At 42.5% G+C, this 27,713-nt stretch overlaps 2 protein-coding genes across 2 annotated transcripts in view; one reads left to right on the top strand and one right to left on the bottom strand.

The window, feature by feature from the left end:
• Positions 1-912: 912 nt before the first annotated feature.
• Positions 913-20,127, bottom strand: AP3M1 (adaptor related protein complex 3 subunit mu 1). Its single transcript, XM_084264676.1, has 9 exons — positions 20,117-20,127; positions 11,350-11,625; positions 10,551-10,722; positions 8,190-8,327; positions 6,233-6,318; positions 5,728-5,861; positions 4,875-5,082; positions 3,378-3,522; positions 913-1,978 (listed from the first exon to the last, which is right to left on the bottom strand). Exons 2-9 carry the CDS (start codon positions 11,620-11,622, stop codon positions 1,878-1,880), a joined length of 1,257 nt encoding a protein of 418 aa, XP_084120802.1. The 5' UTR covers positions 11,623-11,625; positions 20,117-20,127; the 3' UTR covers positions 913-1,877.
• A 278-nt stretch (positions 20,128-20,405) lies between these two features.
• ADK (adenosine kinase) overlaps positions 20,406-27,713 on the top strand; it is a 286,337-nt gene continuing 279,029 nt past the window's right edge. The window contains exon 1 of the mRNA XM_084265348.1: positions 20,406-20,632. Within this exon, the coding sequence (XP_084121474.1) occupies positions 20,577-20,632 (56 nt within the window). The 5' untranslated portion in view covers positions 20,406-20,576. The remainder of the gene's footprint in view (positions 20,633-27,713) is intronic.

The following is a 27,713-nucleotide window of genomic DNA, read 5'->3' as shown; positions in this document are numbered from 1 at the left end:
ACACAGCCCTCTCCATATCTGAGGGAGGATGAGAAACTGGAAGACAATCCCATTCCCAGAGCTGGACACCTAGGGCAGGGAGACCAGAAGCTGGCAGTAGTAATTCCACAACAACGTCTTCCCCTGCTTTAAGCTGTGCTTTTCAACTGTATGAATAAGTTACACTGGAAGGTCGATAGCTTTTAGCAACCTACAGCAAGGCTTTCGGACAGGTGGTGGCTCTGGAACTGCTGCTTTATCTACACTAACCTGTAATTCCAGAAATTCAAAGTGGTCATTTGTGTCCAAGTTTACCCAGTTACCACCAGAGCACAGATGCCCATTTCATTCTGTGCTGGCTTGCTGCCAGGGTACCCCTCCGTTTTTCAGACAGGATCATTTTTTGTCCCAGTACTTGAGTTTTTGACTACTGAATGACTTTGCTTCCATTACTGAATAGAAATGAAAATGAGAATCTACTCATCAATTTGTAAGCCAAACAAGTGAGGGGAAACAAAGACTGGACAGTATCCCACCCTTCCTTAATGCTGAAGGGAGAAGTAGGTTTCTCAGCCCACTCTGTACTGACCAAATAGGTGGTTTGAGACCTGACGGGTACTGTGGAACACCTACCGCTTTAAAGAGGTAAGAAAGTTATGCTGCTGTGTAAGGGAAAGTTTAGTCAGCTCTGCATCCCCACTGTTGTCTTTGAGATGTCCCAGTGTAAGCAGGTATTGTTCTCCACTTAAAAAAAAATAAATATGGAGAGCTTACCTGCCATGCTCCTAAATGCCCCTTCTGAACTTCCCATGGCTGTGCAGTGCTAAGTTCAGTGAGGATGTACCAAACATTGTTTAACTGTGTATCAGATTTCTCCTGCCAAAGAGCATCGGGAATCGTTTACAATAGTGCAAGCACTTCACAGACAAAGACTTATTTGCAGCAGAGTTCCCTTTATTTTGTAACATCTAAGGACACAACCATTAAATACACTTGACACTTCTATTGTGCTATCTAAAAAGCTACGCTCCAATGTACACATGGCACAGATCTGGTGGCATCCACTTTGAACAAGTGGAACATCTAAATCAAAGCAAAGGCTTCACATAAAAAATAGATCTTACTCTCTGCAACTGTATTCTTAAAAAAAAGATGGCAATGATGAGATTGAATGGAAAGAAAGTGGATTGCTGAAGCAAGGATTATGTCCCAGATTTAATGCAGAATGTTGTTGTATCATCTCGTCTGCAGATGGCACAAATGAAAGCTGATTAAGGCAAATGCTTCTCAAGAAAGGCGATTTCTTGTAAACAACAAGGAAATTATTATTTTTTTTTTTCTTCATCAGCTCTTTCTCAGGAGTGACACTTGCTCTGCCCCAGGCCCCTGTGGGACCCCTGCCCCTTTCTGTGCTGCTGTTTCTGAAGGGATGACATGATGCTTCGTGGATTGCCAGCTCGCAGCTGGCTGTGAGAATAGCTGAATATTCTTTGTAGGCGCCTGCAGCAGCAAAAGGTGCCCCCAGAAGCCTTTTCCAATGGCCTGTCTGGCCTTCATACTGTGCTTGGCCTCTGGGCTTTGGTATCTGACTGGCAGTGTAGTGTTTGTGACGTTTTGTGGATCACCTCTATCAAACTATTCACCAGCACAACAATTCAGTAAAAAAAGGGGTGAAGGTGGATTAGAAAAAAAGTACCTTATTTTAAAGCCATATTAAGAAAAACTAAGCTACGCTTTCATTTTAAGAGATACTGTGCACAAACGCTTTGATCCCAAACTAATCAGTGTCTATCAATTAATTGGCACCTAATTAATAGCAACATAAGTTACTAAGCAGTCAAGTTTGGTTTTTTTTCTTTTTTCATAGGAGAATTTCCTCTTGGAAGTAATGCATCTTCTCATGTCCTGACTTGGAATTTTCCTGCTTTTGTGACATACTTGACTCCTTTAAAAGGCTTGTATTTTTCTCCGTACATGTCTAGGCGATTCACTTTCAGTCCTGAAAAAGACAAAACCAAGTACAAGGTTAAAAGCAGGATGCCAGAGATCACATCCATCTGCTGGAAAACCCTGCTTTCTTGAAACATGTTAATCATAGAATATCCTGAGCTGGAAGGGACCCAATAAGGCTCAAGTCCAACTCCTGGCTCCACACAGGGCCAGCAGTTTCAGGTGAGGTTGGTTAGGAAGCTATTCTTCCTTTCAGAAGTTCAGCCGCTTTGAAACAGCACAAGAGCCCACTCTTGGCACCTGATTGCAGGGCAACAACTGTTTCCTGCTCTGCTCTGTGAGCTGACATCTCCCTTCCCTAACCCTAACCCTAACCCTAACCCTAACCCTAACCCTAACCCTAACCCTAACCCTAACCCTAACCCTTCCAAGGGTGTTCCCTGCTGAATGTGAGTCACTCTTCCACAGCTCCTGTACGCTGCACTCGCTTCCGACAGCGGAGATGAAGCCACGGACACGTTTTCCATTTGGTTTTGCTTTACATCATAATGGTAAGGGCAAGCAATCTTTCTGCTACTGACTGAGGAACACCGACAGCGATTAATTACCCAGCAGTTTCAGGTGGTCCCCTGCTTTCTTGCAGGACCATTACCTCTGGGCATCCAGCCACTGACTGGATCCCCTGTTTTGCTAGACTGAAACCAGTTGGTTGCAAACTTCAGATGACGCCGCAAGAGTGTTTTCACACACAGACTAACTGCTATTTACTCCAAGTCATCTAGGAAACAAAAGGACCGTAGCTACCTAGAAAGGTACTGCATGCACTTCTACCAGTTCTTATCTGTTGCCTTCACTCATTCCTCTTTCCAGACAGGACTCTTCTCGCTGTTAGGGTCTTATCCCTGCTAAGCTTGCTTGCAAAAGCATTTTACACATGGACAACTCGCATGGTTTAAGTGCTTGCAGACAGAGGCCTTGTTTGCTTTAACTTTACTTCTGTGCTTTCCCTACAGACTGCCTTCTGATTTTATTTGCAGATTATTTTGAAGATGAAAAACTAACCAGCTCCACAAGGAAAGATGAAGAAGGGTGTTCTTTAAAATTAATGGAGTTTTTTTGACCATTAGAAAGGAAGTGAAGAGCAGCATGCTAAATTGTTATCCATCACTCCACTAAAAAGATACATGTGCATGTTTAGTGGGCAAGTTGACAGAAAAATCCATTGTTCTGTATGTACACTTCCCTCAGTCTTTCTTGAGCAAATCAACTGGGAAATCACAATTCCTAGTAAGGGTGGCTTCCAGCAAGGGTAACTGTCTGGTTTGTGTAAATGAGACTTTACCTTTCTGGACAAAGCTGACTTCAGATCAGCATCTCCAAACTAAAAGGTTAGCAGTTTCCTACTGCTACTCATTCCATCAGTATTCATGTAACACCCACCCACTCACCTGAAATCGCAAGCTGTTGTATCTTAAACTGGATGTTTAAACTTGGGTTCTCTTCTGGCTTGGGGGCTCCAGACTGCAGGTTCACCATGCCCTTCAGGTTAGGCAGCTTCTGAGGGGTAATCTTGCCAACGTCCCATGCTAACACCTTGTCAGAAACAAGAGAAGAGTAGCAGTGGCTTTCTAGGAAAGAATCTATGAGGTGAAGTTCATGTCAAACTTTTAGTTTGCTGGCTGAGTACAGAAAGCAGTCTGGCAGCCCTGAGACTGTGCCCACTGGCTGGGAGATGGCACAGTTAAGGCACCTGCAGGTATGGTATCTTTTCTTTCTCCAAATTTCTTTTGCCCTGTCAGTGCTCTTTAGTTGGTCTGTGTGCTTGGGACAGCTTGTTCCCTTAGGAAGGGTGATTGCTGCTGCTGTCAGATTGGGTAAACTAGATCCATGAAGCAAGGAGATTAACCAGCACAAAGGTCATAGGAAATGAAACAGGAGCATGAGGAGAGGGCAGGAGCAGGGCACTTGGCAAAAGGAAACGTTTAAGCTCAGTAACTGTCCTAAGGGTCACGTGTTTCCCATTGAGTCCTACACTTTAAAAAAGATCCATGGAATCAAGCTGGCCATTTACTTGCCCACAAGGAGGTCTTTGTTCATATAGACTGAAAATTGTTGATAAATGCAGAAAAACTTCAGTTCTCCCTACTTCTACAGATTTTTGCAGATACAATCCCCACCTAGTTATCCCAACTCTTTTTTTTTTTTTAATTTCTGTACAGAAGAAGAGATATTTTTGTTGGTGTTTTTGTTTTTGAAAGATCTGTGCTCTTTCTTGAAATCAAAATGTTACTTGGGAAGATTTCACTTACAATTCAAATCATCTGCTGATAGATATTCCAAGGGCAGCAGAGAGCTCAGAGCAGGGTGTTGGAGGCAGCAGAATGGCTTGGCTCAGACAGCGTTTCAGCAAAATGGTTCCTGGGTACTGAAAATTTTGGTCTCAAACCCCAACTCAGAGACAAGAAAGCAGAACTCTGAAGACACAATTTTACAGACTTCTTGTTTTCCTTCCTGTGTATCTTCAGGCAGACCTTTTGGAAGATGTTTTTTTTCTCATCACCTGCTCCCTGTTTTCTTGACTACCTATTTTTAAGTCTACAGCATTTTTTCCACATAAGGATGTTTTATAGAACACAGATTGCAAAATATACTATAGATGAAACCACCAGCAGAATACTAAAGAAAATCATTAGGGGTGGTGAATGAGCAGAGGAAAAGAGGAAGGAAAGGGAGAGGGGAAGGGAAAGGAGTCTGATAAAACCAGAAATCACAACTGGTGTGCATCTCAGTTTGAAAAAGAAATTTTTAAAGAGATTATTTTAATTCATAAACATATGCTGAAAGTTTTCTGCTAAGAGTGGAACACTGTTCCAGTGCTCTGCAATATGTATGACTTGTTCTAATGTTGTCTTAGATATTTAAAGAAATAAAAGCTTATGACTTACTTTAGTAACTGGGTCAAACGTATAGTTTCCTTGTGTAGCAGTGAGGTTCATGTTAAGTACAGCCTTTGGCATGTGAACTGTCATGACAACTCCTTCTACTGTCTTCCCCATATTCTGTTTTGGTCCAATGGTAACATCAAATCTTCCTGAAGAACTGTTTTCCTTAAAACTGATCATGTGTTTCACATATACGGGAATTGCCACCAAGCTGAAAAGAGAAGACAGTAGCTGAATGCATCCTGGCTGCTTATCTGCTTGAGAAAATAAAGCTCTTTGTTGTGTTTCTGGCATGTATTCAAGTTAGAACCAGTTTGTTTCAAATGTGAAAAGTGATACTCAGCTCTTCAATATCACTGCTGAACTCATTACATGACTTTATTAGCACAGAAAGTAGGAGAAAAAGATTTTCTTCCAAATCACTTGTCCTAATCTCTTTCCCTCCATTTATTTTTTGAAGTAATCTCACTGTGCCAACTCTCAGAACAGCCACCAGTCAAATCAGACTTAGTCTGCAAATATCTGCAGGTTACTTTTTTGCTTTCTTCTTTTTATGAAGCTCAGAGTCCTCTGTGTATACAGATACTTAGCCACAAAGCACCTAGCAGCAACAATGATTACCAGGAACGAACAGCCTCATCATACTGTCACATGTGCTTTATCCCACTGAAAAATATCTGCTGAGTAGCAAGTGCTTGCTTGTTTCAGTGGGGATGGAGCAACAGATGAGGCAAAGCCTGAGAACAGGCATTTCAGCAATAATGCAAATCCTCCCCTACGAGGGAGGAAGCTGCAGTTACTCCGATGGAAAGTGGTGGTACCTCTGAAGAACCCGTGTGTCTAACCAGAAACGTACTTCTGTGAGCTGACACGGTAGGAGATCAGTCTGAAGTTCCCATCAGGAGGAATAAACGACAGGACTCTCTCAGACTCCCAGCGTTTGAACCGGATACATGGATGGAAGCTGACGTCATCCAGCAGTCGTGGGTTCTGCAGGTAGTGGCAAAGCGGTCAGTGAAACTTCAAGTATCAGCAGGCTGAACTAGCAACTGAACTCAACACAATCCCTATTTCTTAAACTCTAAGTACCATTCCTAGCCATTCTCTGAGACATGTTACTCAGCTAGATGGATTTCTGGTCTGACATGGCACAGCACTTCCTGGGAATGTATTTTTATACACAGACAGAAGCCATTCCAGCTACTGAGCAACACAGTGACTTCTACCACACAATGTGAAACCTGTCATTTTTCATGTGTAACACATGAAGTAGTAATTGTGCTCTCAAAATTGATGAGCTCTGGTCATTAAGAAAAATAAATTCTGAGCAATTAAAATTCCCAAATATATGCTAAATTTACCATGAAAGAAAGAGAGAGATCTGGCATTCCTGAGAGCTTAATACAGGAATCTATAACACCCTGGATTTCTGCAAAGACTGTGGACCCTGCAGGGGGAAAAAAAAAAAAAAAAAAGACACTTAACATTACATTACTATCAAGGACCTAACAAATGTGAAGTGCAGCTAGAGGGCACAGATGACATTTGCACAACACTCAAGAACACGCCAAGCACAGATAGAAAAGGTCATTCCAGTTACCTATGGCCCGGGCAGCTTGCTAAAATACCTGAGCCAAAGCGAACAGCTTGTCCCAAATTAGCTAATTATACTTGTGCCAGCTGTTACACAGGACTTGTACTGGATGTGCTTGAACTGGTTGCCAGCAATAAACAAATAAAAATTTCAGAATATGAAAGATCTGAATCTTCCTTCCTCTCTCCCCTGTCTCCACAAAACTAACAAGTTGTGTAGTGGTGCAGAGAAGTTGAAGGACATGAAAACAGTGAACTTCAAAACGCAGTAGATTTGTGCTATAAAGCTCCAGATGACTGGATTACATATTCAGCCTCATGTTAAATAAATCTACAGCAAAAACCCCCAACCCAAACCCAAAAAAACTCCACCCCAAAGCAAGAATACCAGGCATCTTACCAAGGCAATGCTCCTTTCTTTAAATGCCCTGCATAAGCAGGACTCTGGACTAATTAGCACAACAAGCAAAGGTTAGTTTAGATGTGTAGAAATTATTGCTGGGGAACAGTCAAAGGGAAGGAGAAACTATGGGTTAAAACTGTGCCTGAAAAGACGGGGTCCTGTTTCAGATGAAAGCAGTTAACCACATCCCTATGAAACCATGTAACATCCCTCTTCTAGAGGAAGCAACTTTACCTACTACTCGCATTGCTAGTCCCCCCAGGGCATCTGAGCAGAAAAGATTAGCTATGACTACTACAGTGGATCCTCAGTGGGAAATTTAAACACTCAGTAGATACTGATTGGGGTTGAAATATGCTGCAGAAATACAATCATAGGCTTGACTGTAACTACTAAGACTAAGCACTCGTACTACTCTTAGGAATCCCAGTGACCTAGGAGAGCAACACAACTGTTTTCTGGCTGTGACTGCTACAATTAGCTTCAAGATGGTGAGAGTAAGAGCTGCACAATAGCTATTTATGACTGTTCAGTTCAAAGGTGGCTGAAGTGTTTGTCAAATTGGTGTACAGAACCACAACAACATGGATTACTGCTACAACAGCAGCACTGAACGAAGGATATGGAGATTTGCTCCCTCCCCACATCACCTCACACCAGTGTGATGCAGTCTTCAGCTTTACTAACTGATGGCCCCAATTATGAGCAGAACAGCAGGTTCCTGTCCACAGCAAGGCGGCTGCTTTTTGGATCAGTCCTTTCTACTTAACACTGGCAACATTTACACAAAGTTATCGGATTCTTCTGCAGAATTAAAACTCAGATTAAAGATTTTTTTTAAGGTATCGTTTCATTTACAAAGGAGAACTACTATGGCTCCAGTTTATATACAGGGAAACAATACTGTTCAGCTCTTTTGCACCAAGCTTTTGTCTTGCTATTAGAAGAAAGACAAAAGCTTTCATTAGCTTTTTCATCTGAGGGCCTAAAAGGAGTACAGTAAATTGTTGGCAGAAACAGTGGAAGATAATTTTCTCATCATATTTAAAACTTCAACTATTTTTTCCCATTTCTATCTCTGAAGAGATAATCAATATACAAAACAGAAAACATTTAAGTACAGAATATTTCTTAGGGATATTGCTACTTTAAGATGAACTGAAGGAATACATTTGGACACATAATTTAAAATTATATCATTTAAGATATAGATTAATGTATATAAAACATGCAAAAAAGCATTTGGATTGTATTCTTGCTAAACATCAGCAGCTATTGTAGACACATTCAACAAACAAAAATGAGTTTGCAAGGCATCTTACCTGATTTGTCTATAATTGCATCAATTTCTTCAACGACATCAAAATAGGCTTCGTTGTTGGTGTATTTTACCCCTGCTCTGCGCCAAGGAATGTTGGACAACTGTCCAGTGGGAAGTGTGTCACCCACATTACTACTTCCTTAAAATTGAAAAGGAGCTCAAAATCAGTAATTAATTACAAGAGGAACGTTTCAACTGCCAAAACTGACAAAGCAAGATTTGCCTTTAACAGCTGCAGACTAGAACCTGGACCACTAAAGTTTCATTCATTAGGTGATGTAAATGCACTTTAAGGATGTGTCCAGACTCACAGCTTTCACTCTGCTTTGCACAGCAAAATACAAGGCTCAAGTCAGCAGGAGATTTAAGTGGGAGTAGATGTGGGGTTAGATCCCCCTAAGGATTTCACCACTACAATTCAAGACATCACAGCTTAAGCAAGCCTCTCCCATCTAAGAGAAGGCTGACTTCAGGGCTGACATACTGGTAAGAGTTGTTACAAAGACAGACTTGGAAGAAGGCTTAGGGAGGGCTCCTATCCCCTTTTGCTTGGGAGCTGGTGTTCAGCTTATACTCTTACCCTTGATACCTGTCTGAGCCAAATCAATCCAGACCCTGACCCATAGACTTGACTTTCTGGCTTGACCTGTCTCAGATTGCCAGATTTACTGGCAATCACTGTTATCATCTGATTCCCACCCTGACCTGTTGGCTCAACTTCTGAGCTCCTTAACAGTCATAACACTGCCCCTGCCTGCCTTGCTGTCGCCCTCGGCTACTGGTTCTTAACACCACCTGTGCTACCCAGTTTTAAAGTACGCAGATGAGTCTTTAAAAAGGAAAAAAAAAATAGTCTTGCTTCTGGGTCTTAGGTGAAAAGGCAGTATAGTGGAAAGGCAGTATAGTGGAAACAATCCCCACTGCTAGAAGTAGGTCTCAGGACAAGGCCACAGCTCACGCCTGCTCGTGCCCTTTAGCACAAGAAATGTGATGGTGCCTCCTGCCATGCGAGGCAACTTCACTGAGGGGCTGGTGGCCAGTGGTTGTAATTTCTATAGAACCTGCTGAGTAGGCCCTCTCCTAGCAGGCAGAACACAGCTGTTTTCATGCTTTTGAGCTAGTAAAATAACTCACACAAGAAAACCCCTCCCTAAAGTTTACCCCCTGGTGCTAGAACATGTGGGGAAGGAGTTGCAACCACTTTTTCTCTCCCACTCTATCTCCTGAGGGGAGCTGTTGCATGTCTGTGCCTCATGTTCCTCAGCAGCCTTGCAGGGTGCAGCAGTGCTATACAAGCTGGGAAGCCACACCAGGCAGTTGGGAGAGTTCTCAAGCTGCTGTTTCCCACTGCCTCAGCACTGAGCTGTTAAGAGTGACACCATGCAAGCCATGCTGGGCAGGCACTTCACGCTCCTAGGGACTTCTAATAAGGCTTTATATAAAGCAAGAGGATTTGATGCTGCAACCCTTGGCTTCGGGAGTCTTAATTTCCCTTACTGTTGTGCATCTAGCCCTCTAACATCACAGATATTTTCCACAAGTGTAACTACTACCATCTAAAACCACATTGAAAAAAACCCTGACAACCAAACTCCAAACCCAATAAATTAACACTGATGAGATTTATACTCAAAGATTAAACCACATGTGCTTCTCAAAAGACAGGGTCCTCTGAGCACTACCACTTTGTTCACCCTGCAGCCCACCTATTACCCTTCCCTAACACAATGTACAGGCGAGCATCTCACATATCTCTGACCCCATGTGACACCTCATGCCATACCTCTCTTGCACCCGCTGGCCAGACAAGCGGATTCCACCAGCTCAGCTGACAGACACTTGGCTCTGTCAGTGCAAGACATACCCATTTACAACCGCCTGAAAACAGCCCTGATCTTGATAGATGCTGATGGCTGCTTGCTTCCCTTCATGCTATCAGTTGCCAGCCAGCACAGATTTATTAGATAGCTGCTATATACCTTTCTACAATGATTTCTTTTAAAATGCATAACCTTCTCCAGTGCCCCTCAGTTATTCAACACTTGAGGCTAGGCTCTGTACCAATCCCAGAGCACCTGTCTACAGTATGTGCTGCCTGTGCTGGAAACTGCTATTCCTGGGGGACTTCAGCAGCTGTGGCTGGACCAGATGGTGCCACTGGAAATATCAAAGGGGTCAGGCATAAACAGCAAGTAAGTTTGCAGGAAGTTGCTTTTATTCAACTTTTAATTGCAAGAAGTGGCAGGACAGTGGCTTCACCTTACAGGTCCACACCAATATGATATTATTTTTAACCTATGAAGCACGATGGGGCTTTGTTTGCAAGCAGCCAGTCACTGCTGAATATTATTAATTTTCATACCTGTGATGGAGTTGACAACGGAGCGCAGAATTGTGGGAGGCTTGATCAGCTCCTTCAGTATGTTAGATTCTGTTGCCAGTGGAAAGCCATTGTCTAACATTTCTTCTAGAAGTTCATACACAATAACTACATTGTCCTTAATTGCAGTCTCAGAACATTCGCCGAAGTAATCCTAAACAAATCAGAGATTACAAAGGGGAGGATTTTTGTTCCTGTTAAAATGCTTTGCAAAAGTTTGTTTGAGTTTTTTGCTTACAGAAACACTCAACAAATCAAGGAATTTTAGTGCCTCAACTCACTAGCTACTTCTACAGTCTGCACTGTACATTAAAGTTACATCCATCATCTAATAAGAAATAAAGACAATGCGAACAGTGTAATAATGTGATCTTGTTTACTAGTCTATACATCCCTAATGTTCTCCCACTTGCCAAATCTTCAGAGAGGTTCCTTTATTTACAGTATCTGTGAAATAGGTTGAAAACTCTCTTTCCCCTGTATTGAGTGCATGCTTCTTGTTCATCTATGTAACAGGCACAGTATGAAAGAAAAAAGAGAGCATTTACAAAGTGGATTTGGGTTTTAATGCATATGCACTGGTATCTATAACTAAAATGAATACACAAAATATAGCTTCTGTTCCTTTGTATTCCATAAACCACTGCTTGACTTAAAAAATTGCAAAGGGGAAATTTGACAGGAGGGGTTTTTTACCTTTCATTAAAATTAGTTTATACAAAACATCTCTCAATTATTTCTAATTAATTTTAGTGATTTCAATTATTTTATGGTGACAGACCTGGAAAGTATCTGCTACTCGGTGTAGAAATTCAATTACAAAGAGTGGTGGCACTTCTGTCTGTATGACAGACACAAAGAAGATTTTATCCCGATAGATGCTGATGAGGTAGTGATGTGGTGTTGGGATGACAGGAGGCACATTCTCAACATCAATTGCTTTCTCCTGAGCTTCAAAGAAGTAATCACACACAGACTGGCTCACAACGCTCTTCCAGTGCTTCTCCAAAAAGATATCACCAGAACAGTTTATAAGAAACAGGCTGTGGATCATTTTCTGTTGGAAAAACATTCAAAGAAGTTAAAACAAACAAAAGAATATGAAGATTGACATTATTCCTTCTCCCAGATTCCCTTTCTTATAACAGTTATTCTTTATTACCACACACTGTGAATTTAAGAAAAAGATCTGCTTTGACACTTTTCTTTAAATTGTATTTTATTTATTTAGAGGAATGTTCCACCACAATATATTTCACAGTGGATTAAGTTGCTAACATAACATCACAATGTAAACAAGAAGCTAGCACCCTTGACTTCTACTTTCATCTCTAATTTAGTATTTATAATTTATTTAAGAAAAGCTGACACTCATGAGTTGGCACCCACTTAAACATGTTTGGCAACATCTAAATATAAGTTATACATAAAGTTTCCTATGGCAGAGGAATTTCCCTAACATTTACACACACAACTAAGAATTGCATGACCTTAAAGATACAGCTCTTTAGCTTGTCAGCTTTCAGCTATTAAACTGAAAACTGGGGGTTTTTTATTTGCTGGCTGATTAGTCTTTTACTTATGATCTACGCCAAACTGCACTTGGACAAAGAGTTGGAATTCATTAAAAGTACACAAAACCAGGGGTTTAAATCTGGTTGAACAAATAAAATTACCTCAAATGTGCTTGACACACAGGCAGTATGTTCACATAAAATGTTTTAAGCTTAAAAACTAATTCACTCATCAAAAGGGGGATTGTGAACTGCAGATAAGGAATGCACCCTTTTTCTGATATCTTTAAAGATTTACAATTAACGTGCCTCAGCCACTGATCATTTTATTCACGGGACAAGGAGCTTAACCGTCTTTTTCAAAAACTAATTTCCAGTTTATTTTTCAACTTTCAATGAGATAAAAAGTGAACTAAGTTGTTTCAAATTAAGTCAATGAACTATTTTCTCCACATCTACAGAAGAAACAAATGCTATCAGACTTCAGTTTATTTCTCTAGCTTCTACATCTGACCTGCAGCATAACCATCCTCTGACAAAAATAAGGTCTGAGTTTAAACTTAGGCTTAGAAAACAAAGCAAACAAATGATAACCCAAGCACTGTCTCCTCACAATGAAGTTCACCTGCTACTTGTGTCCTGAATAAACTCATTCTGTAGTTGAAGAAGCTGCCACTTACTAGTCATACCTTTTGCATTCCGGATACTGATTTGAGCAGGTCTCTGGCTCTGCAATTACTTGTATGAGGAAACTGGTCCATCCATAAACCGACCCAGAATAAGGAGTTGCTGGTCAGACCAACTTCCTAATGCAAGCCAGTACACTGCCAGAGTGCTACAGCTGGCACATAGGAGGTGGTGGAAATAGGCAGATGATAGCATGGGAGATATCCTGAATTGATTTTTTTTTTTTAGCTTTTAGAGGAATTCAAACACAACTGGAAAGAGACCAGTTACTGGGCATCTGCACTTTGAAAGAGGAAGACAACCATCAATTCTGCATGTCCAAGAGAAGCCAAACACGTCTATCAAAAGCCTGTCACAGTGTTCATTAATCTTGGGGTATCTGGCCAGGATCATGCACAAAACGCAGATAAAATTCGCTCCTCTGCTAATGCTAAATGTGGTACACAAATGTGAAGATGGCACAGAAGCACCTAGATGTACATGGCCCAGTCCCACAGAGATATTAAGGAGTCTAAACACTGTAGGATTAAACCTCATTCCAAAATACCAGAATAAGCACTTAGCTCCATCCAGAATGAGTTCTTGTTGCTGTGTCTGAATCTAAACTGCCCAGAGTACTAGGGCTGACCTCCCAACACATTTGTGACACTGAAAAATGGTCTGGCCCTGCAAGATCTTGAAAAACAAAAGTATGTCTTCCAAAATTCACCAGAGAAGGTGAAAAAGGACTACTAAAGAAGGTAGTTAGCATGTTATTTCCCTCCACCTAAGTCAGCAGAGATGGGAAGGGAGCCAAGATCCAGCTTTTCAAATTCTGAACTCCAGCTGCTCCTTCACATGCATAACAGCAATGTGCTCATCTTCACTGGGGCCTTGCCAGGTCTTAGATAACTCCTGCTAAGAGCACACTGGCTTCGGTGGGAGACACAAAGAGACCAAAAGTCAAAATGTGGACTGAAAAGTCCAACTAAGCCAATACAGTATATAGGGGGAAGTTCTTTCGGAAAGTCTGACTGCCAACTTGCTTAAGAGCGGGAAAGGAAACAAAGCTACAAAGGGTTACCATGTGCTTCTGCTACATCTCCCCTGGACCAAATTAATTTATATTTGAGTCTGTTAAAAACCAGACAATTTTAATACTGTGAGTACAGAGTTCTTATAAAGGAGTCTCAACACAATTGCTTTAATCCAGTTTAACTAGACGTGTTCTGAATTTAGCCAGTGCTGAATATTAAAACCCTCCAAAATCTCCTGGACAGTCACACATCGGTGGCAAGTATAATCAACCACTGAATGTCAGTATTGTTCCACACCAAGGCAGCCCAAACATATGAAGGTGATCAGCTATAAAGCTTAGAATAGTTCTCTGTACATTTTAATATGGATACAATAGCATATCTGTTAACAAATACAAACCCCAGTTCCTAATAAATGCACACAAAGCTGCACAGGAGAGTTTCAGTACAAGCAGCTCTGTTAAGACTCCATTTCCAGAGGGTTTCAACTACAGCCCCCGTGAAGCTACGCTGGACTGCAGGCAGCGTCGGAGGATGCTCTGACAAAGTATATCAGATACGTGTGACATGGGTTTTAAGCCCTTGCAGCTGTCCTGCTGTTAGCATTCATGAAGATTCTACTTATCAGAAATTATTGCATTTGTCATAATACACTTTTAAACAATCACTACCTAAATACAGCAGTTTCATTCCTCTGTGCCTGCAGCAAGCTCCTGGCAGGCAAAATGGTTGTCTTACCAAGGCTTCTTCTTTTGCCCTAAATTCCACTTGAGATATTACACCATTAGCCAGAAAGGATACTAGCACTGGACCAATGCCCCCATTTACTCATCTGCCCCAGGGTACCCAAGTACCACCTGTGATTGTATGTTTATGTGGCTTTGTGGTGAACTGGAGCAGCAAACTGATCCAGGGGACCACACCTGGCAGATTCTATCTGTGGAAACTGAGCAGTAAAATCCCACCTGGCTGCCTACCCTATCATCTGGGTAAGAAGATAAGGATTACAGGATTTCCCCATGATATATAATTACTTTGCTTCTAGCATATGAGTTCCCTTCAACCCCTCCTCACATAGTCCTTTCCTCCTGCACAAGTTTTAGCAGTACTAATTTGCTGCTAATTTGAAGTGCTGTCCATGCAGTTTAAGTACAAAGCAGGCAGACTCATGGGCATAAACCCTGCATATCATCAGCCAACGCAGCTCACTTTGGATGCTTCTCTCTGCCAGTGTTCATTATAGCAAAGAAGCTCTTCTAGCAGCAGGGACATCAGTCTATTATACCCAAGACTAAGTAACTTGATTTATCCCACACACTGTCAAACAACTGGCACCAGCCAATTAAAGATGGATTTCATGTTGGATATGTTACATCTGGTACTACTACAAAAATATCTTATGTAAGCTATTATTTAACAAAAATTACTTACAATGCTCCCAACACTGAAGATTTCTCTCCTACTCTATTTTTGGAGAGCCATAATTCATTTCAGACATGTAGTCATCTCTGAATCCATTTCTCAGTTCCCTACCTTCTTTCTGTATGTCAGAACATTATATTTGCAAAGAATAAAAGATTTTAAAATGCCGAACATAAGAAATCAATCTCATCACACTCCTCACACCAATAGGTCAAGTTAATACTTGTGGTCAAGCAGCAAAGCATGTTAAGAGCTGCAACACTTTGAGGGTGAAGGTCCTGAATCAAAGTTCATAAATTTAAAAAAAAAACAGTAGCAAAAGCACTGCACCAAGATTTCAGATTCATGAGAATACCTGTGCAGCAGCATACTACACATACACCACTTCGAGATGGCAGCATGAAATCACGCTATGTTAAATACCAAAGGTGTGCTGCTAGGGCTATTCCAGTGCCTCTGCCTTTAGGCCTATGTAAGAAGCAGACTGAAGATGTACATGGATTATTATTTGCATCTTTCGTCCAGAGCAAACCATTCCAGCTAATTTTTAGTAGGCTGACAGCCTGACTGAAAGACTTCCTGCTTTGATATGCCTAACTCCATGTGGTTCTTTTTAGTCATTTCCATCCTACTAGAATTTAAGTCCTCGCAGAAGAACTAAATATTTTAACTAAGGCTTCTTCAATATGCTGTTTCAAAGCCTGTATCTTTTCTTTTGATTAAATCTGGATTTTGCAATGTTACTGTTTTTTCAAACCCTTGGCAGAGAAACATCTGGACTGAAGTCACAGCAGGCTCACAAGACAAAAGTGGAGCTCATTGGCAAGAGGGAGAGACTGTGAGCATGGGAAAAAGACTGATTGCACATGCTTGTCCTCAGCTACAATTAAGTACTCTAAAACAGAAATACTGTTGCCAGCTGCTCTTCCACAACACTGAGCTGAGTTACAGTCAAAGCTCGGAAACCCAAGAACTCAGGAATTTAGCACCGATCTCTGTGATGTCTTTTAGAGCTAATAATTACTTAAATGGCTCAAAATGGGACCATCCCTGGGAAAGTATTCCACAGCTTCCATGTTCCCTGCATTTGGTGTAGCTGCTGTGAAGGGTGGAAGCATTAGTGGGGGTGGACTGTCTGAACCTCTGCTAATGCACTTGTGGAAACACACTTCTAATGGCAAGTGAATGGAAAGTAATCAAATGCTTAAAGTAATCCGGAGAACGAAATAAGCTAAGACAGGCAGTTCTATTTCTATTTTAAAGCTAGTATTTTTGTTACAACCAGCTGCTCGGTAATTTAACATTTTCCAGTAAATTCAAGATATGTCACAAATGTGCCACAGATGTGGCAAAACTAGACAACCTTTGCTGCCCACCCTCCTTCAGTGGCTCACCAAAGTCCTATTAAATATTTGAATGATGTTTTCAAGACAGCAGTGTGGCAGCTCTGAACATGTGTAACCGGCTGGACCAACCGTGTCACAACATTACACGTTGTGATTCAAACAGATCTACCTCAACATCTCAGATCTTACTGAAACGTTCTGTAATTTCACTGTTTTTGCAATGCTCCTATCGTTGCCAGCATACCTTACTGCTGCTCCAGTGCCATTAAGCTTTTTACTTATAAGATGCCCATCTGCATATTAAACAGATTTTTGCAACCCCTCTGAAGAACTGCCTGGTGTCCCCATTAGTCAAGTAAAACGCCCATAATAAAATCAACTCTAGCTTAACATCATGAAGTGCTCATTATGCCTCAGCAACTAACAGATGCATATTTTACGAGTAAGATAATCCTTATTAAAGACTAAACATTTTGCTTCCCAGATGCTCAATATACATTTATTTATCTTTACTCCCATTTAAAACACTGTTAGTAAGTTTCTGGAACTGTTTTTAAAAAAGAAGTAGTCCTTTGAGAATACTCTGAAATTGTCTTAAATCAGTGTTTGGTATCCATAACAACATTTCCAACTTCCTCCGTGCTTTTACCAATAACAATCACAGCCTGCGTAAGAATTCCTGCAGCATTTCATCTGCTGTCTGATGAGCTTTCCAATAATACATCTGTATGGCGCCTCTGTTCAATTTAGTTCCAGCATAAATCTTCTAATTGCTGGCAATATAGCTCCATCTCTTGCCAACACAACCATATTAGATCCTGAATAATCAAACAATATTAGATGTTGAATAACTACAGTTCCCTTTGGGATCTGGAAGGACAGAAAGCTTCACTGTGAAAGCTGAAAAAGCCAGTTTCCTAGCAAAACCCCTCCACCCAAACAATTAAAAATTAATTGCTAAAACCACTAAGAGGGAACATTTCTAACACAATTTACATCCGAATCAGCCACTTTAGTGCTACTAAGGGGCTACTTAAGAAATTCATTCTCTGAAAGCAGTAATAAATAGGACCAAATGGCCACAGGTGAGTATCTTGTCACACATTCACTGTTAAGAGGATTTTCAGAAACAGACTGATAATTAGTTTCATATTCCAGCTATACTGTGAAGAACTCTGTACCGTCCAGACAGCAGGATTCGATCAAAGGATACAGAAGCCTCCCCTCACTAGTTCTTTGGGAAGATGTTTTCCATCATGCTCTCCCAGTTCACTGCTCCGGTAAGTCTGACAGGCTAGAGCCACAGTGCTCCCAGCTTTATAGTGCTGTTTTTCACAAGCTCTATTTCAAGAGGCACTTGAGGTTCCAGAAAGGACAAGCAGAGTGCCAGAGAGCCACGCACTACTGCAATACTACATCAGAGCCAACAAGCATCACTGGAACCCTACTGTACATGACAGCTCTTATTAATGTGTGTGCACACTCCACCACATTGAAAGATGGCATATAACCATTTTAACCTCCCTCATCTTCCACGAGAAGAGAGCACAGCAGCATTCTTAAATTCTTCCATCCTATGTTAATAAAATCAGGCTCCCAAATACTAAGTCTTCTAAGAAGTTCCTGCTAATAAGCAGCATCTCATGCATCATGTTGAACAAGTGTAAAAAAGATTTAATTTATTTTCTGTGTATTAACTAAGTCTTGAAAGTTACATAGGAAACTTCAAGTTGGGGAAAAATAAAAAGGAAATAAAAGGAAAGGACATTTTAGAAATTTGTTTTTTTCCCATTATTACAGCATTGAAATACAGCTACCCCTTGTCACCTGCTGTTCAGACCTCTCTACCACAACGACTTCAATTTCTTTTTCATGAATCCTCATGACAAGGTTTTTATTTAAGATTCTTAACGTAGAACTGCTTGTAAGAGCAGCTTTGTTTTAAAAAAAATAACTGGGACTCAGCTGGTGCATAGCTATTTTGCACAACACGAAATTTCATTTCTTGACAAGAACAGCAAAATTAAGCACTAGAGGGCATGGAGCATTTTTAATGTTTAATGCACCATCTGCAAGGAACTTTCAGGTATGTGCATACAGTTAGTCCCATATATATATATGTCCCATATATATATATGGGACAAGCAGATTCTTTTATATGTATATATATATGTATATGCGGTATTGTTTTTTTTTTTTTTTTAAAACCTGGTTTTCTTGTGTTTTTGAGTTGGCACCCAACACACTACAGATTACATCCTGGATCTTTATACTGTAACACCATTCAGATGTTTGCTGATTTTGGGGTTTTTAATAAATTATAAACTACATACAATTCAAACCTGATGAATCACTCTTGTGATTGACATAGTCAGTTCTTTTGTAAAACACTGATTCCATCATTTTACCTCTTGCATGAGTAATTTAATTTGCTTGTGCTTTTCTCGCAAAATAGCTTTTCCTCTCCCATACTGTAGTCTGCCTTCTATGGACATGAATCTTCATTATTCAAGTATGATTTTTTTTTGCCTGGTTGTTTATCCAACAGCTACGTTTAACGGTGAAGCTATTCCTCCAGTGTGTTCAACACCTAATGGGTACAAACCATTCATCACACTGAAAAGATGGTGAGCACATCGCTACTTACGAACGGAGTTGCAATGAAACAAAAGAAACGACAACCTCCTCTCAATTATCCTATAAGGTACTGAACAGAAGCTATGTGCAGTGCACAGCAGTTAGCGATAATGGGCTATTTTTGAGCACGTATTATGCCAATATACACTCAAAGGGGCCCTTGCTAATTAAACAAGTACAGCACGACCAGAACCACCACGTTTACAGCAACACCGCTGAAGAACGATCCAGGCGCCCTGGCTGGTCCCCCTCCCGCAGCCCCCCTGCCCCTCCCGCTGGGGTTCCGCTGCAGGCTTCGCACACAGCTCTGAGCGGCGGCTCCTGCATCACCCCTCCTGAAGGCCCTGCGCCGCCTCCCCCAAAACCTGAATTACCTGTGCAAAATCCCTCCCTCTCTCCACTGCTTATCTTTCCGGAGCAGCCCGTGGCGGTCCCGCCGGGTCCGGGACACTGACCCGGGAGACCCTGGGACAGAAGGCAAGGCCAGCGGCTCTGCGCCCAGAGCCCGCACAGCCACGGCTCTGACGGGCACGGGCCGGGCCCCCGCTGCAGGGCAAACCGCGCCGTGCTGCACACGCACCGGAGCCCCGCCAAACCGGCTGCTGTATTCAGACGCGGAAACAGTTTTGCATTTCAATGGACACCGAACAACGGAAATGGACGTGGGCAAAACGGGAAGTCTCGGATGTAGGGGGCAGCCTCCTGCCACCACCGCTGACAGGGATGTCACCCCCGACCCACACCCACCACCCGCAACTGCCGGCGGCTGCGTACGGGGCCGGGCAGACGCGTTTCCCACCGGGCGGGGACCCCGCGACTGCTGCCGAGGTCCGCCCCACCGCCGCGTCTCCCGAACACGGAAACCAACGCCCCCGGTGAAGCCTCCCTCAGCAGCCCGGGCGTCCCTTCCCTCCGGCCCCACGTACCTCCCCCGGCCCGGTGCGGCCCACTCGCCCCGGCCCGGACCGGCTCGGCCCGTCCCGCTCTCGGGGCAGCGGCCAAGATGGCGGCTAGGCCCGGCAGCGCGCGGGGCCGCCCCCCGGCGGAGGCACGGGCGGCCGGGGCGCTGCCTGCGCTGAGCAGCGGATAACGGGCTCAGCCACCGCCACTGCCACAGGCCGCCCCCCTCCGCCGTGGCCGGCAGCCTGCAGCCCGCTGACGCCCCTCGACCTCGGCGGTGGGCAGGGTATGGGAGTTGCCTCCAGACGCTAAAACTACCCGTCCGGGCGGCGCACCGCTGCGCAGGAGCGGCTGGCGGCGCGACCTCCCCTCCCCGTCAGGCGCCCGGCACAGCCGCCCGCTCCGCCGCCCCCGCCCCCCAGTGGCTGGCCGGGCCGGGGCCGGGCTGAGGAGAGCGGAGCGTGCCGCACGCCGCCCAGGGCGAAGATGGCAGCAGGGGAGCCGCAAGCCAAGAAGCTCAAGCTGGACCAGAAGCAACTGAGGTAACGGGCGGCGGGGCCGCGGGAGGGACTTTCCTTCACGAAGGAGTCCCAGCGGATACCGGCGGCTCGCTGGGTGCCGCCAGTGCTGTCGCCGGTGAAGGACGAGACACGTGCTGCCGCGGCGCGCGGTCAGAACCACGTCGGGAGGGTCCCGGCGCGCCGGGCTGGGCTCGGCCGGGCCGGGCGCGGGGCGGTGCGGGCGGCCCCGCCGCGGGAACGCGCTCCGCTGCCGGCGGCGCCCGGCGCACGTGGAGGCGGGCGGCGGGACCGTCCCGCTGCGCTGGCCGCGCCGCTCCCGCTCCTGCCGCCGCCGTCCCGTCGGCCGCCCCGCGGGTGCCGGTGCCCGGCTTCGGCGTGTGGGCAGGGACGCCGCCGGGCCGTACGGCCCGCAGCCGGGGCAGCGGCGGGCGGGAGCGCTGGTTCCGCGCCGCGGGCACCGCGCCGCCTGCTGTGCGGGGCCCTCGTTTGGCCTTGGGCTGTAGTGCAAACGCGCTGCTGTGCTCTCAGAGCGGGTCGTGCCGTAAAACTGGGTGTTGTCGGCGGCAGAGCCTCCCGGGTGCTGGCAGTACAGGTTGGGTTGTCACCCCGCGCTCCTCGTCTTTGGAGATACCCCCGAAAACACCCCCTGGGAGGCCCGATTCATCCCTCGGAGGAGCCTCTGTCCCTGTTAGACAGCAGTTTAGTTATGTAAAAATCCTCCTTCACGGATCTCTTCTCTTCAGGACTTAGGGCATGTTTTAAAGTGTTTTCACGTTGAACAGCCTGTTCTGCGTGCTGTGCTTCCTTACTTGCGCGGTCCCTGCCCGGGATCGCTGGCTGAGCCCCACCTGACTGACTGATGGCCTGCACGGGAACAGGTCATTCATTTTTAAATGTCACAGCAGGAAAACTTCCCAGTGCAGGAAGCATGGTCCAAATGTGTACCGAGACTATAGTGGGGCTTTTGTCACAACAGTTTCTGATCTGTTTTCTTGGGATTATTTGCATGGATGTAATTGTAAGATAGCTGATCTGTTTCCAAGCATTCATTGTATGAAGGGGATTAATGACATAAGGCTTGAATGGTCCAAAATTACCTTGGCGATAGCTAATAACTTGCTCAAATATAGCATAAGGAGATGTGCTTCAGTACCGAGATGAGAACAGTCCCCTCCCGTACTGGTGTCCTCACTGAAAGAACTAATCCTTTTAAATTTGTCAGAGTCAGGGTACTTGCTCCTTTGACAGCTGAGTGACTTTTCAAGTCTAATAATAGTTGACAAGCTCAGTTGCAGATAGTGGAAGAGGGAAAATGTAACTGAGCTCTGAAAGCAAATAAATGGCAGGCAACAATTTAGAATTGTAATTAAAAACCAGCAGTTATTTCCATGGGCCTTGAAGCAAGGTGGGACAAGAAACTGGGAATCACAATATTCCTGTTTATACAGCTTGTTAGAGGAAAGTACATTTTACCTACTTCAAACCTAAACATGAAAATTCAAAAATTTGACAACATTTATTGAAGTACTGGGATAAAAATGTAAAGAATATTTATAATGGAATGAAAGGCCCTGGTGATATGCTCAGGTAACAATTGTCTGAACTGAAAATTATGCTCTTGTGAGATATGATGGAGAATACATGGGGAAGGTTGTTAGAACTTGTATACTCTAGTTCTGTTCCAAGTTATTTCAATATAAAGTGTAAACTAGACTCCAAGCCTGTTTCATAAGAGGACAAATGCCATAATCAGCTGGTGCTCAAAGAAAGTTAATGGGTGCTGTGAGCCACAGGCTGGTCTCGTGAAGCAGGTGAGGTGGTTGGACTAGATTTTGCAGATCTTTGCACTTGTTTGAATGTAGCGGCAAGGACATGTTTGCCTGAGTGCCGCTGTGGGACTTTGTTCTGTGTTAAAAGGCAGTACAGAAGGTACCAGAACAGTCAAGGTTCCTTAACTTTGTTGTATTTGTAATGAGGTTTAGTTGTTAATGTAAAACACTGCTACATGTGTCGAGAGCTTTTGAAACAGTTCATCTACAGATTAGAAAAGAGGTGAAAAATAATTAGAAAATTTTTGGAGATAATGACTTTGTGTTTGTTATACCAAGAACTAGAGGAGAATTCCTTGTTCTTGTCAGCTTGCCCTGAGACCCTGTAGTCTCTTCAGAAGACCGTGTCTAATGGATGGTTTTATGCTATACTTTTCTCTCATATGATATGAAGTTGAATCTTTCCTGTGGCTACTGTGAAAATTATTTAAATATATAAAAGAAGACATAAAAATCAAATGGAACTGTGTAATAAAAGCTGTACCTTGTCATTGGCAACAAACATTTCCTTTACCTGTAATTTTTTTTTTCGTCATTTTCTCTCTTAAAGTGGAACCTGGAAGGTTCCATGGATACGTTTTATTTTTCTCTATGTTTTTTAACTCCCTTTTGACCCTTTCAGGCAAAGGAAAGCAACTATTGCTCCCTCATCAGGTAGGGAAAGCTGACCAGGTTCAGCTAAAGTTGTTTGAAAGCAATATAGGATGGCCAGCTTTTGCCACCCATTGAGCAAAGCACAAAGCTGGAGACCCAAACTAGTGTTCCCAGCTCAACAACATTGTGCTGACATTAATCTGCTGGGCGGCAGGTTTTGCATTGTCTTTATTGACGGGTGCAAATCCCCACTAAAACCGATGGGCTTTAGGCAAGGCCCATTAGTGTGTGCTGCCTTGTTACAGGCTTCTGACTACATCTCTGCTGCGTGAAATAAAATATCTTTGTGTGTGTTTAAACTGTGCTGTTCGAACGGAAAATGGGCTTGCAAAACTGCAGACGGCTTGTCACTGAGTGGTAGCATCAACTTACTAGAAACATCATGAGGCAGTACTTTAGAGGAGAATTACTAAGGATTTGTGTCCTTTCTATGTCTGGGTTGTTTTTTATCTTGGAAGTCTGTGTAAACCACAGCCAAACCGACTGGTACAGTTACGAAAGAGTTTGGACATTCCCTGCTTATATGTAAGTGTCTATATAGAAATAATGCTTGCATGCAGGAGAAAAAAGTGAACAAACCTGTGAAATCCTCTGCTGTGGAGTCCCCTCTGCTGCTTTATGGCCTTCTGGCTATTCTGCAGCTGCTGTATTGATTGAATAGTCATGACGTGGCTGGCTGTTTGGACAAATCAGTTTATCTGCATGAAGACAATGTAGGCATTGAATTTGACAAATACTTTATGCTAAAAGTACGAAGTACAATATTCCTCTTCTTCTGTTACTATTAGACATCTCTTCCTTTTCAGAATAAATTATTGAACACTCTGTGGGTAATTGTTATCAAAAGCAGTCCTTTGTCATTGCTGTTCCACATGCATGTTTCATGCATTTTTAATTTTGTTAATAGCCTGGCTTTTAATTTAGCTTATTCCTTCATCAGTTCTCTACAAACGAAAGAAGATTCTGAATATTTTAAATTAGCTGTGACAAAGCTTTCAGTTAGAATCCAGTAAATCATTTTTCTTTCTCATTCATTATTTCTGGCCTTTTTTTTTTTTTTTTTTTTTTAATTTCACCTCACTCCCCATTTGTATTCATTTCCATTTCTGTCGTCTTGGCTTATACTTGTTCTCGCTTTTCAATTTCTTATATCTGCAAATATGGGTAACTGTCAGTAGTCTTAATGGGCTCTTAGTACAAAGAAATCTGCAACTGAAGCAGCTTGCTGTGTTTGCTTCCAGAAGAATAAAAGTAATACTTTTTCTTCAGATGGATATGTAGACCCCTGTAGAAAGCAGACAAACAAATACTTTTGAAGATACTAGTAACAGACATTGTTAGTTTTGCTTTATTTAGGACATAATGTTAGCAACTTTCCATTCAAAGTCATGTTTACAGAAATATATCCAAAACCAGAATGACATGCAGCATGGGAAATACCTTGCTCTTGCAGCTGAGGCGCTCCTTTCGGTTGTTCAGATATGTAACTCTCAAATTACCCTGGAGTTTGACATGTGTCTTCACCTGGCCTTTGATGTAATCTCTGTGAGATGTCTCATGGCATGTGTCATATTTCCACTCTTAGGTGTTCTTGTATTGGAGAAGCTTGTTTTACAGCGGTTTATTCCTTTTTATTAAAGTAATTCCATGCTTTACAAGAAGGAGTGTGTGACCCGAGGAAAAAGGAGGTCGTGGGAAGGCCTTTCCTGTCTGGACCAGGAGCATGGCTGGTGTCCTTTTTTTTTTAACATACTGATGTTACATGCAGCCAACATAGCCAGAGGAGTCATACTGATGAGCAACAGTAGCTTAGACGTAATAGTCTTTGATGTCATGCAGAAATGTATGCCTCCAACTTGGTGTGCTGCCTCCCTGAAGTCAACAGGACTAGTCTTGTCCCTAGAGCTCCTTGCATTCTTGATTACCTGTGGGAGGGGAGCCAGCACTATGAAACGTGAAATATGCCTCTTTCATCATGAATCTTGAATTTCCTGTCAATTTTTCCAAGATTTGCAAGTTCCTTCTTTTTCAGCTGATGAAAGAGCTCGTGTAGAATTACTCATCAATGGGATCTACTAATACTACTTGCAAACAGACAAGGAAGGTGCCCAGAAAGGAGACTTTTGTGTGAATATAGTACTAGTTGAGTATGGTGTCAGTGCAGTAGGATGAAAAGTGCTTTCTGTAGAACGAGACCTTGGCTTACTCAATTGCTGCTGGGGTATATTTGATGTGGAAATGTTTGAAGCAGAACTCTGGCTTGTGGTTCAAGGCTGTGATATTGAATTTGTGTAGTTACTTACACAGGCATGGTACACAAGTATTTCACAAAACTAGTTTCAGAAGCAGGGAATGGGTTGCTATCTAAACGTCATTAATTAGTATTTGCTGGCAATGTGTTGCAAAATCTCATCTTGAAAAAAGTAAATTGAACTTGCAGATACAATGTGAACACTATGTTTTCTCAAGGTTGTTAATTTTCGTTTACATAAACTGCTCAAATAATTTCAATTTGCATACTAATTTTATTTCTCGAATAAATATCAAAGCATTTTGTGTGAAGAAGAGAACTCTTCGGGTATTAGTCAGAATTCAGTGAAGGGGAGGGTTTTTTTCTATTTTGATTTGTACTCATTTGTGTAATTGTTGTTTGACCACAGTCAAAACTATTCCACGCTTGAGGGGTATGGTAACATAAAGCTACCTGCTGGCTTCATCCTACCTTGGGATTTTTGTGGGGTTTTTTTCCCTTGTACCTTCAGTGGTACAAACCAGTTGTAACTGTCTTAAGTTAGGTTTTTGACTAGAAGAAGATAGAAAAAAAGTATAGCTGTCTGCAGTACGATGAAGACTTAATATAGCTTTTTCTTTGCTCTTACAGCTGCACGGTCTGTCAAGCTGCATTAAAAGAAATGGGATTGTGCTATGAAATTTTAAAATAATAGTAAAAATCCTTTTAAATAATATGCTAGTATATCTATACAAGATAAAAATACATCTGATTTTGTGTTGCAAGATAGGAAATGCTCTCTGTAAAAAAGTTTTCAAAACCAACTGCTGTTCTAGTAGAAAATCTGTGCAAGCTCTGCAAAATACCGATACTGGAAGAGAGCTTGTGGACTTTCTGCTTGCTAGTCCCATTTTATAATGTCTGCTTTTTATGTAAAAGATCATCTTTCTGTCTTGCAAAGCTAGAAGAGATGGCAGCATATCTAAGATTAACCTTAGTTTGGTGCTTTGAAGAAATGGAGTGACGGGGAGGTTAATGGAGAACTTTTTGTTCATGTATTGTAAACTAGATAGTTTATACCAAATGTTTGTGGTGTAAAACATAACACATTAGTCCAAGGCTAAGCCCTAGATTGCCTCTGTCTTGGATATGCCAATTACAAATGTATAAAATGTATTATTTTAATGGATTACTTATATTAATGTGCAATTGTAAAATTTCTCACATGCTTATCTGTTGTTGTATCAGGTAGGGGTGCAGTTCACTTTTAATTCATACCCTGTTTTAGAGTGTTGTAGTGAAATCATCTGATGACTTAGCGCTCATCATATGTAGAGGAACTGATACCATAATGAAAATATCTTCCTTACTGTATAGTAACAGAAGCAGCCGAGAGACATAGTGGTTAAACACCATCAGGTATCATACAATTTTAGTTGCAAAAGCTGTGAATTCCATGTTTCTTTTGGGGGGCTGTTCTGAAGACGAGACATGTGTGAAGGCACAGGTCAGCTGCTCCACACAAAGGTGGAGCAAGTTTGGAAGTTGTCAGGGAGCCTGAGCAAAGTCAGGTGCTCTGCCTAGCACATATGTGCTGTGACTGAGTTGAACTTGTGGCACAAGCATCATAAAAAATCTGTCAATGACCATAAGTAATAAACAGCCATTTTTCTGAGGACACCCTGGTTGCTTTTGCACCACCTAGGTGTTAGGATGGATAGGGGTTCCCTGACCAAAAAACCTGTAGTGGTAGGTGATGCCTCCAAGACATCCATAGTGCAGGTAAGATGGTTGGACACTTGGGAATATTTGAAAGTTTATAAAGTGCTGTTAACAAATGCTGTTGAGGTGTCTGGCGTGCATGCTACTTCATGAAAGCCTCTTTTTTATCCTATCTTGCTGAACTAGTGAAAACTTAGAAAAATTTGATGGACTCAGTAGCTTAACATTCATAATATTCACTTGTATGTTACAAATTTCTATAAATATAAATAATATTTAATGTATTATATCTACTTTCCTTTACATATTCTTAAGTTCATGTTAAAGCCAGGCAGTTATTTCTGAGGGAATCTACAGTTTGGTTTAAAATAAAACACAAAAATGATTTAGTATTTAAAATACAGTGGGGACCAATAAGACCAAGCTGTGTTACTACGATTGTTATAGTTGCCTGTGATAGGATTGCCTGCCACCCCTGCCCCCACGCCCCTGGGCCTTTTCAGTTACAAACTAGAGGTTTAGCAATTACGCACTGGTATGGTTAAAATAGGAATAATCTATCGCTCAGCATGCATCAGAGGATATGGCCATTATATATCCAGATATAGTATTTACATTTTATTGGAGTTTAAAGAGGACCTGTTGTACTGTGTGTTGCAACAGTAAG

The sequence above is a fragment of the Gallinula chloropus genome (assembly GCF_964237585.1).
Source record: "Gallinula chloropus genome assembly, chromosome: 5".
In the NCBI taxonomy this organism is placed as follows: domain Eukaryota; kingdom Metazoa; phylum Chordata; class Aves; order Gruiformes; family Rallidae; genus Gallinula; species Gallinula chloropus.
This window is presented reverse-complemented; position numbering and strand designations above follow the sequence as displayed.

What these genes read in the sequence shown, in the direction of transcription:
- AP3M1 (XM_084264676.1), bottom strand. Translation starts at nt 11,622, where the DNA reads ATGATCCACAGCCTGTTTCTTATAAACTGTTCTGGTGATATCTTTTTG. An exon ending in TACCGTGTCAGCTCACAGAA is followed by an intron (nt 5,083 to 5,727) that starts GTACGTTTCTGG and finishes TTCTCTTTTCAG; the next exon opens with CTTGGTGGCAATTCCCGTAT. An exon ending in CGTTTGACCCAGTTACTAAA is followed by an intron (nt 3,523 to 4,874) that starts GTAAGTCATAAG and finishes GTTTCTGACAAG; the next exon opens with GTGTTAGCATGGGACGTTGG.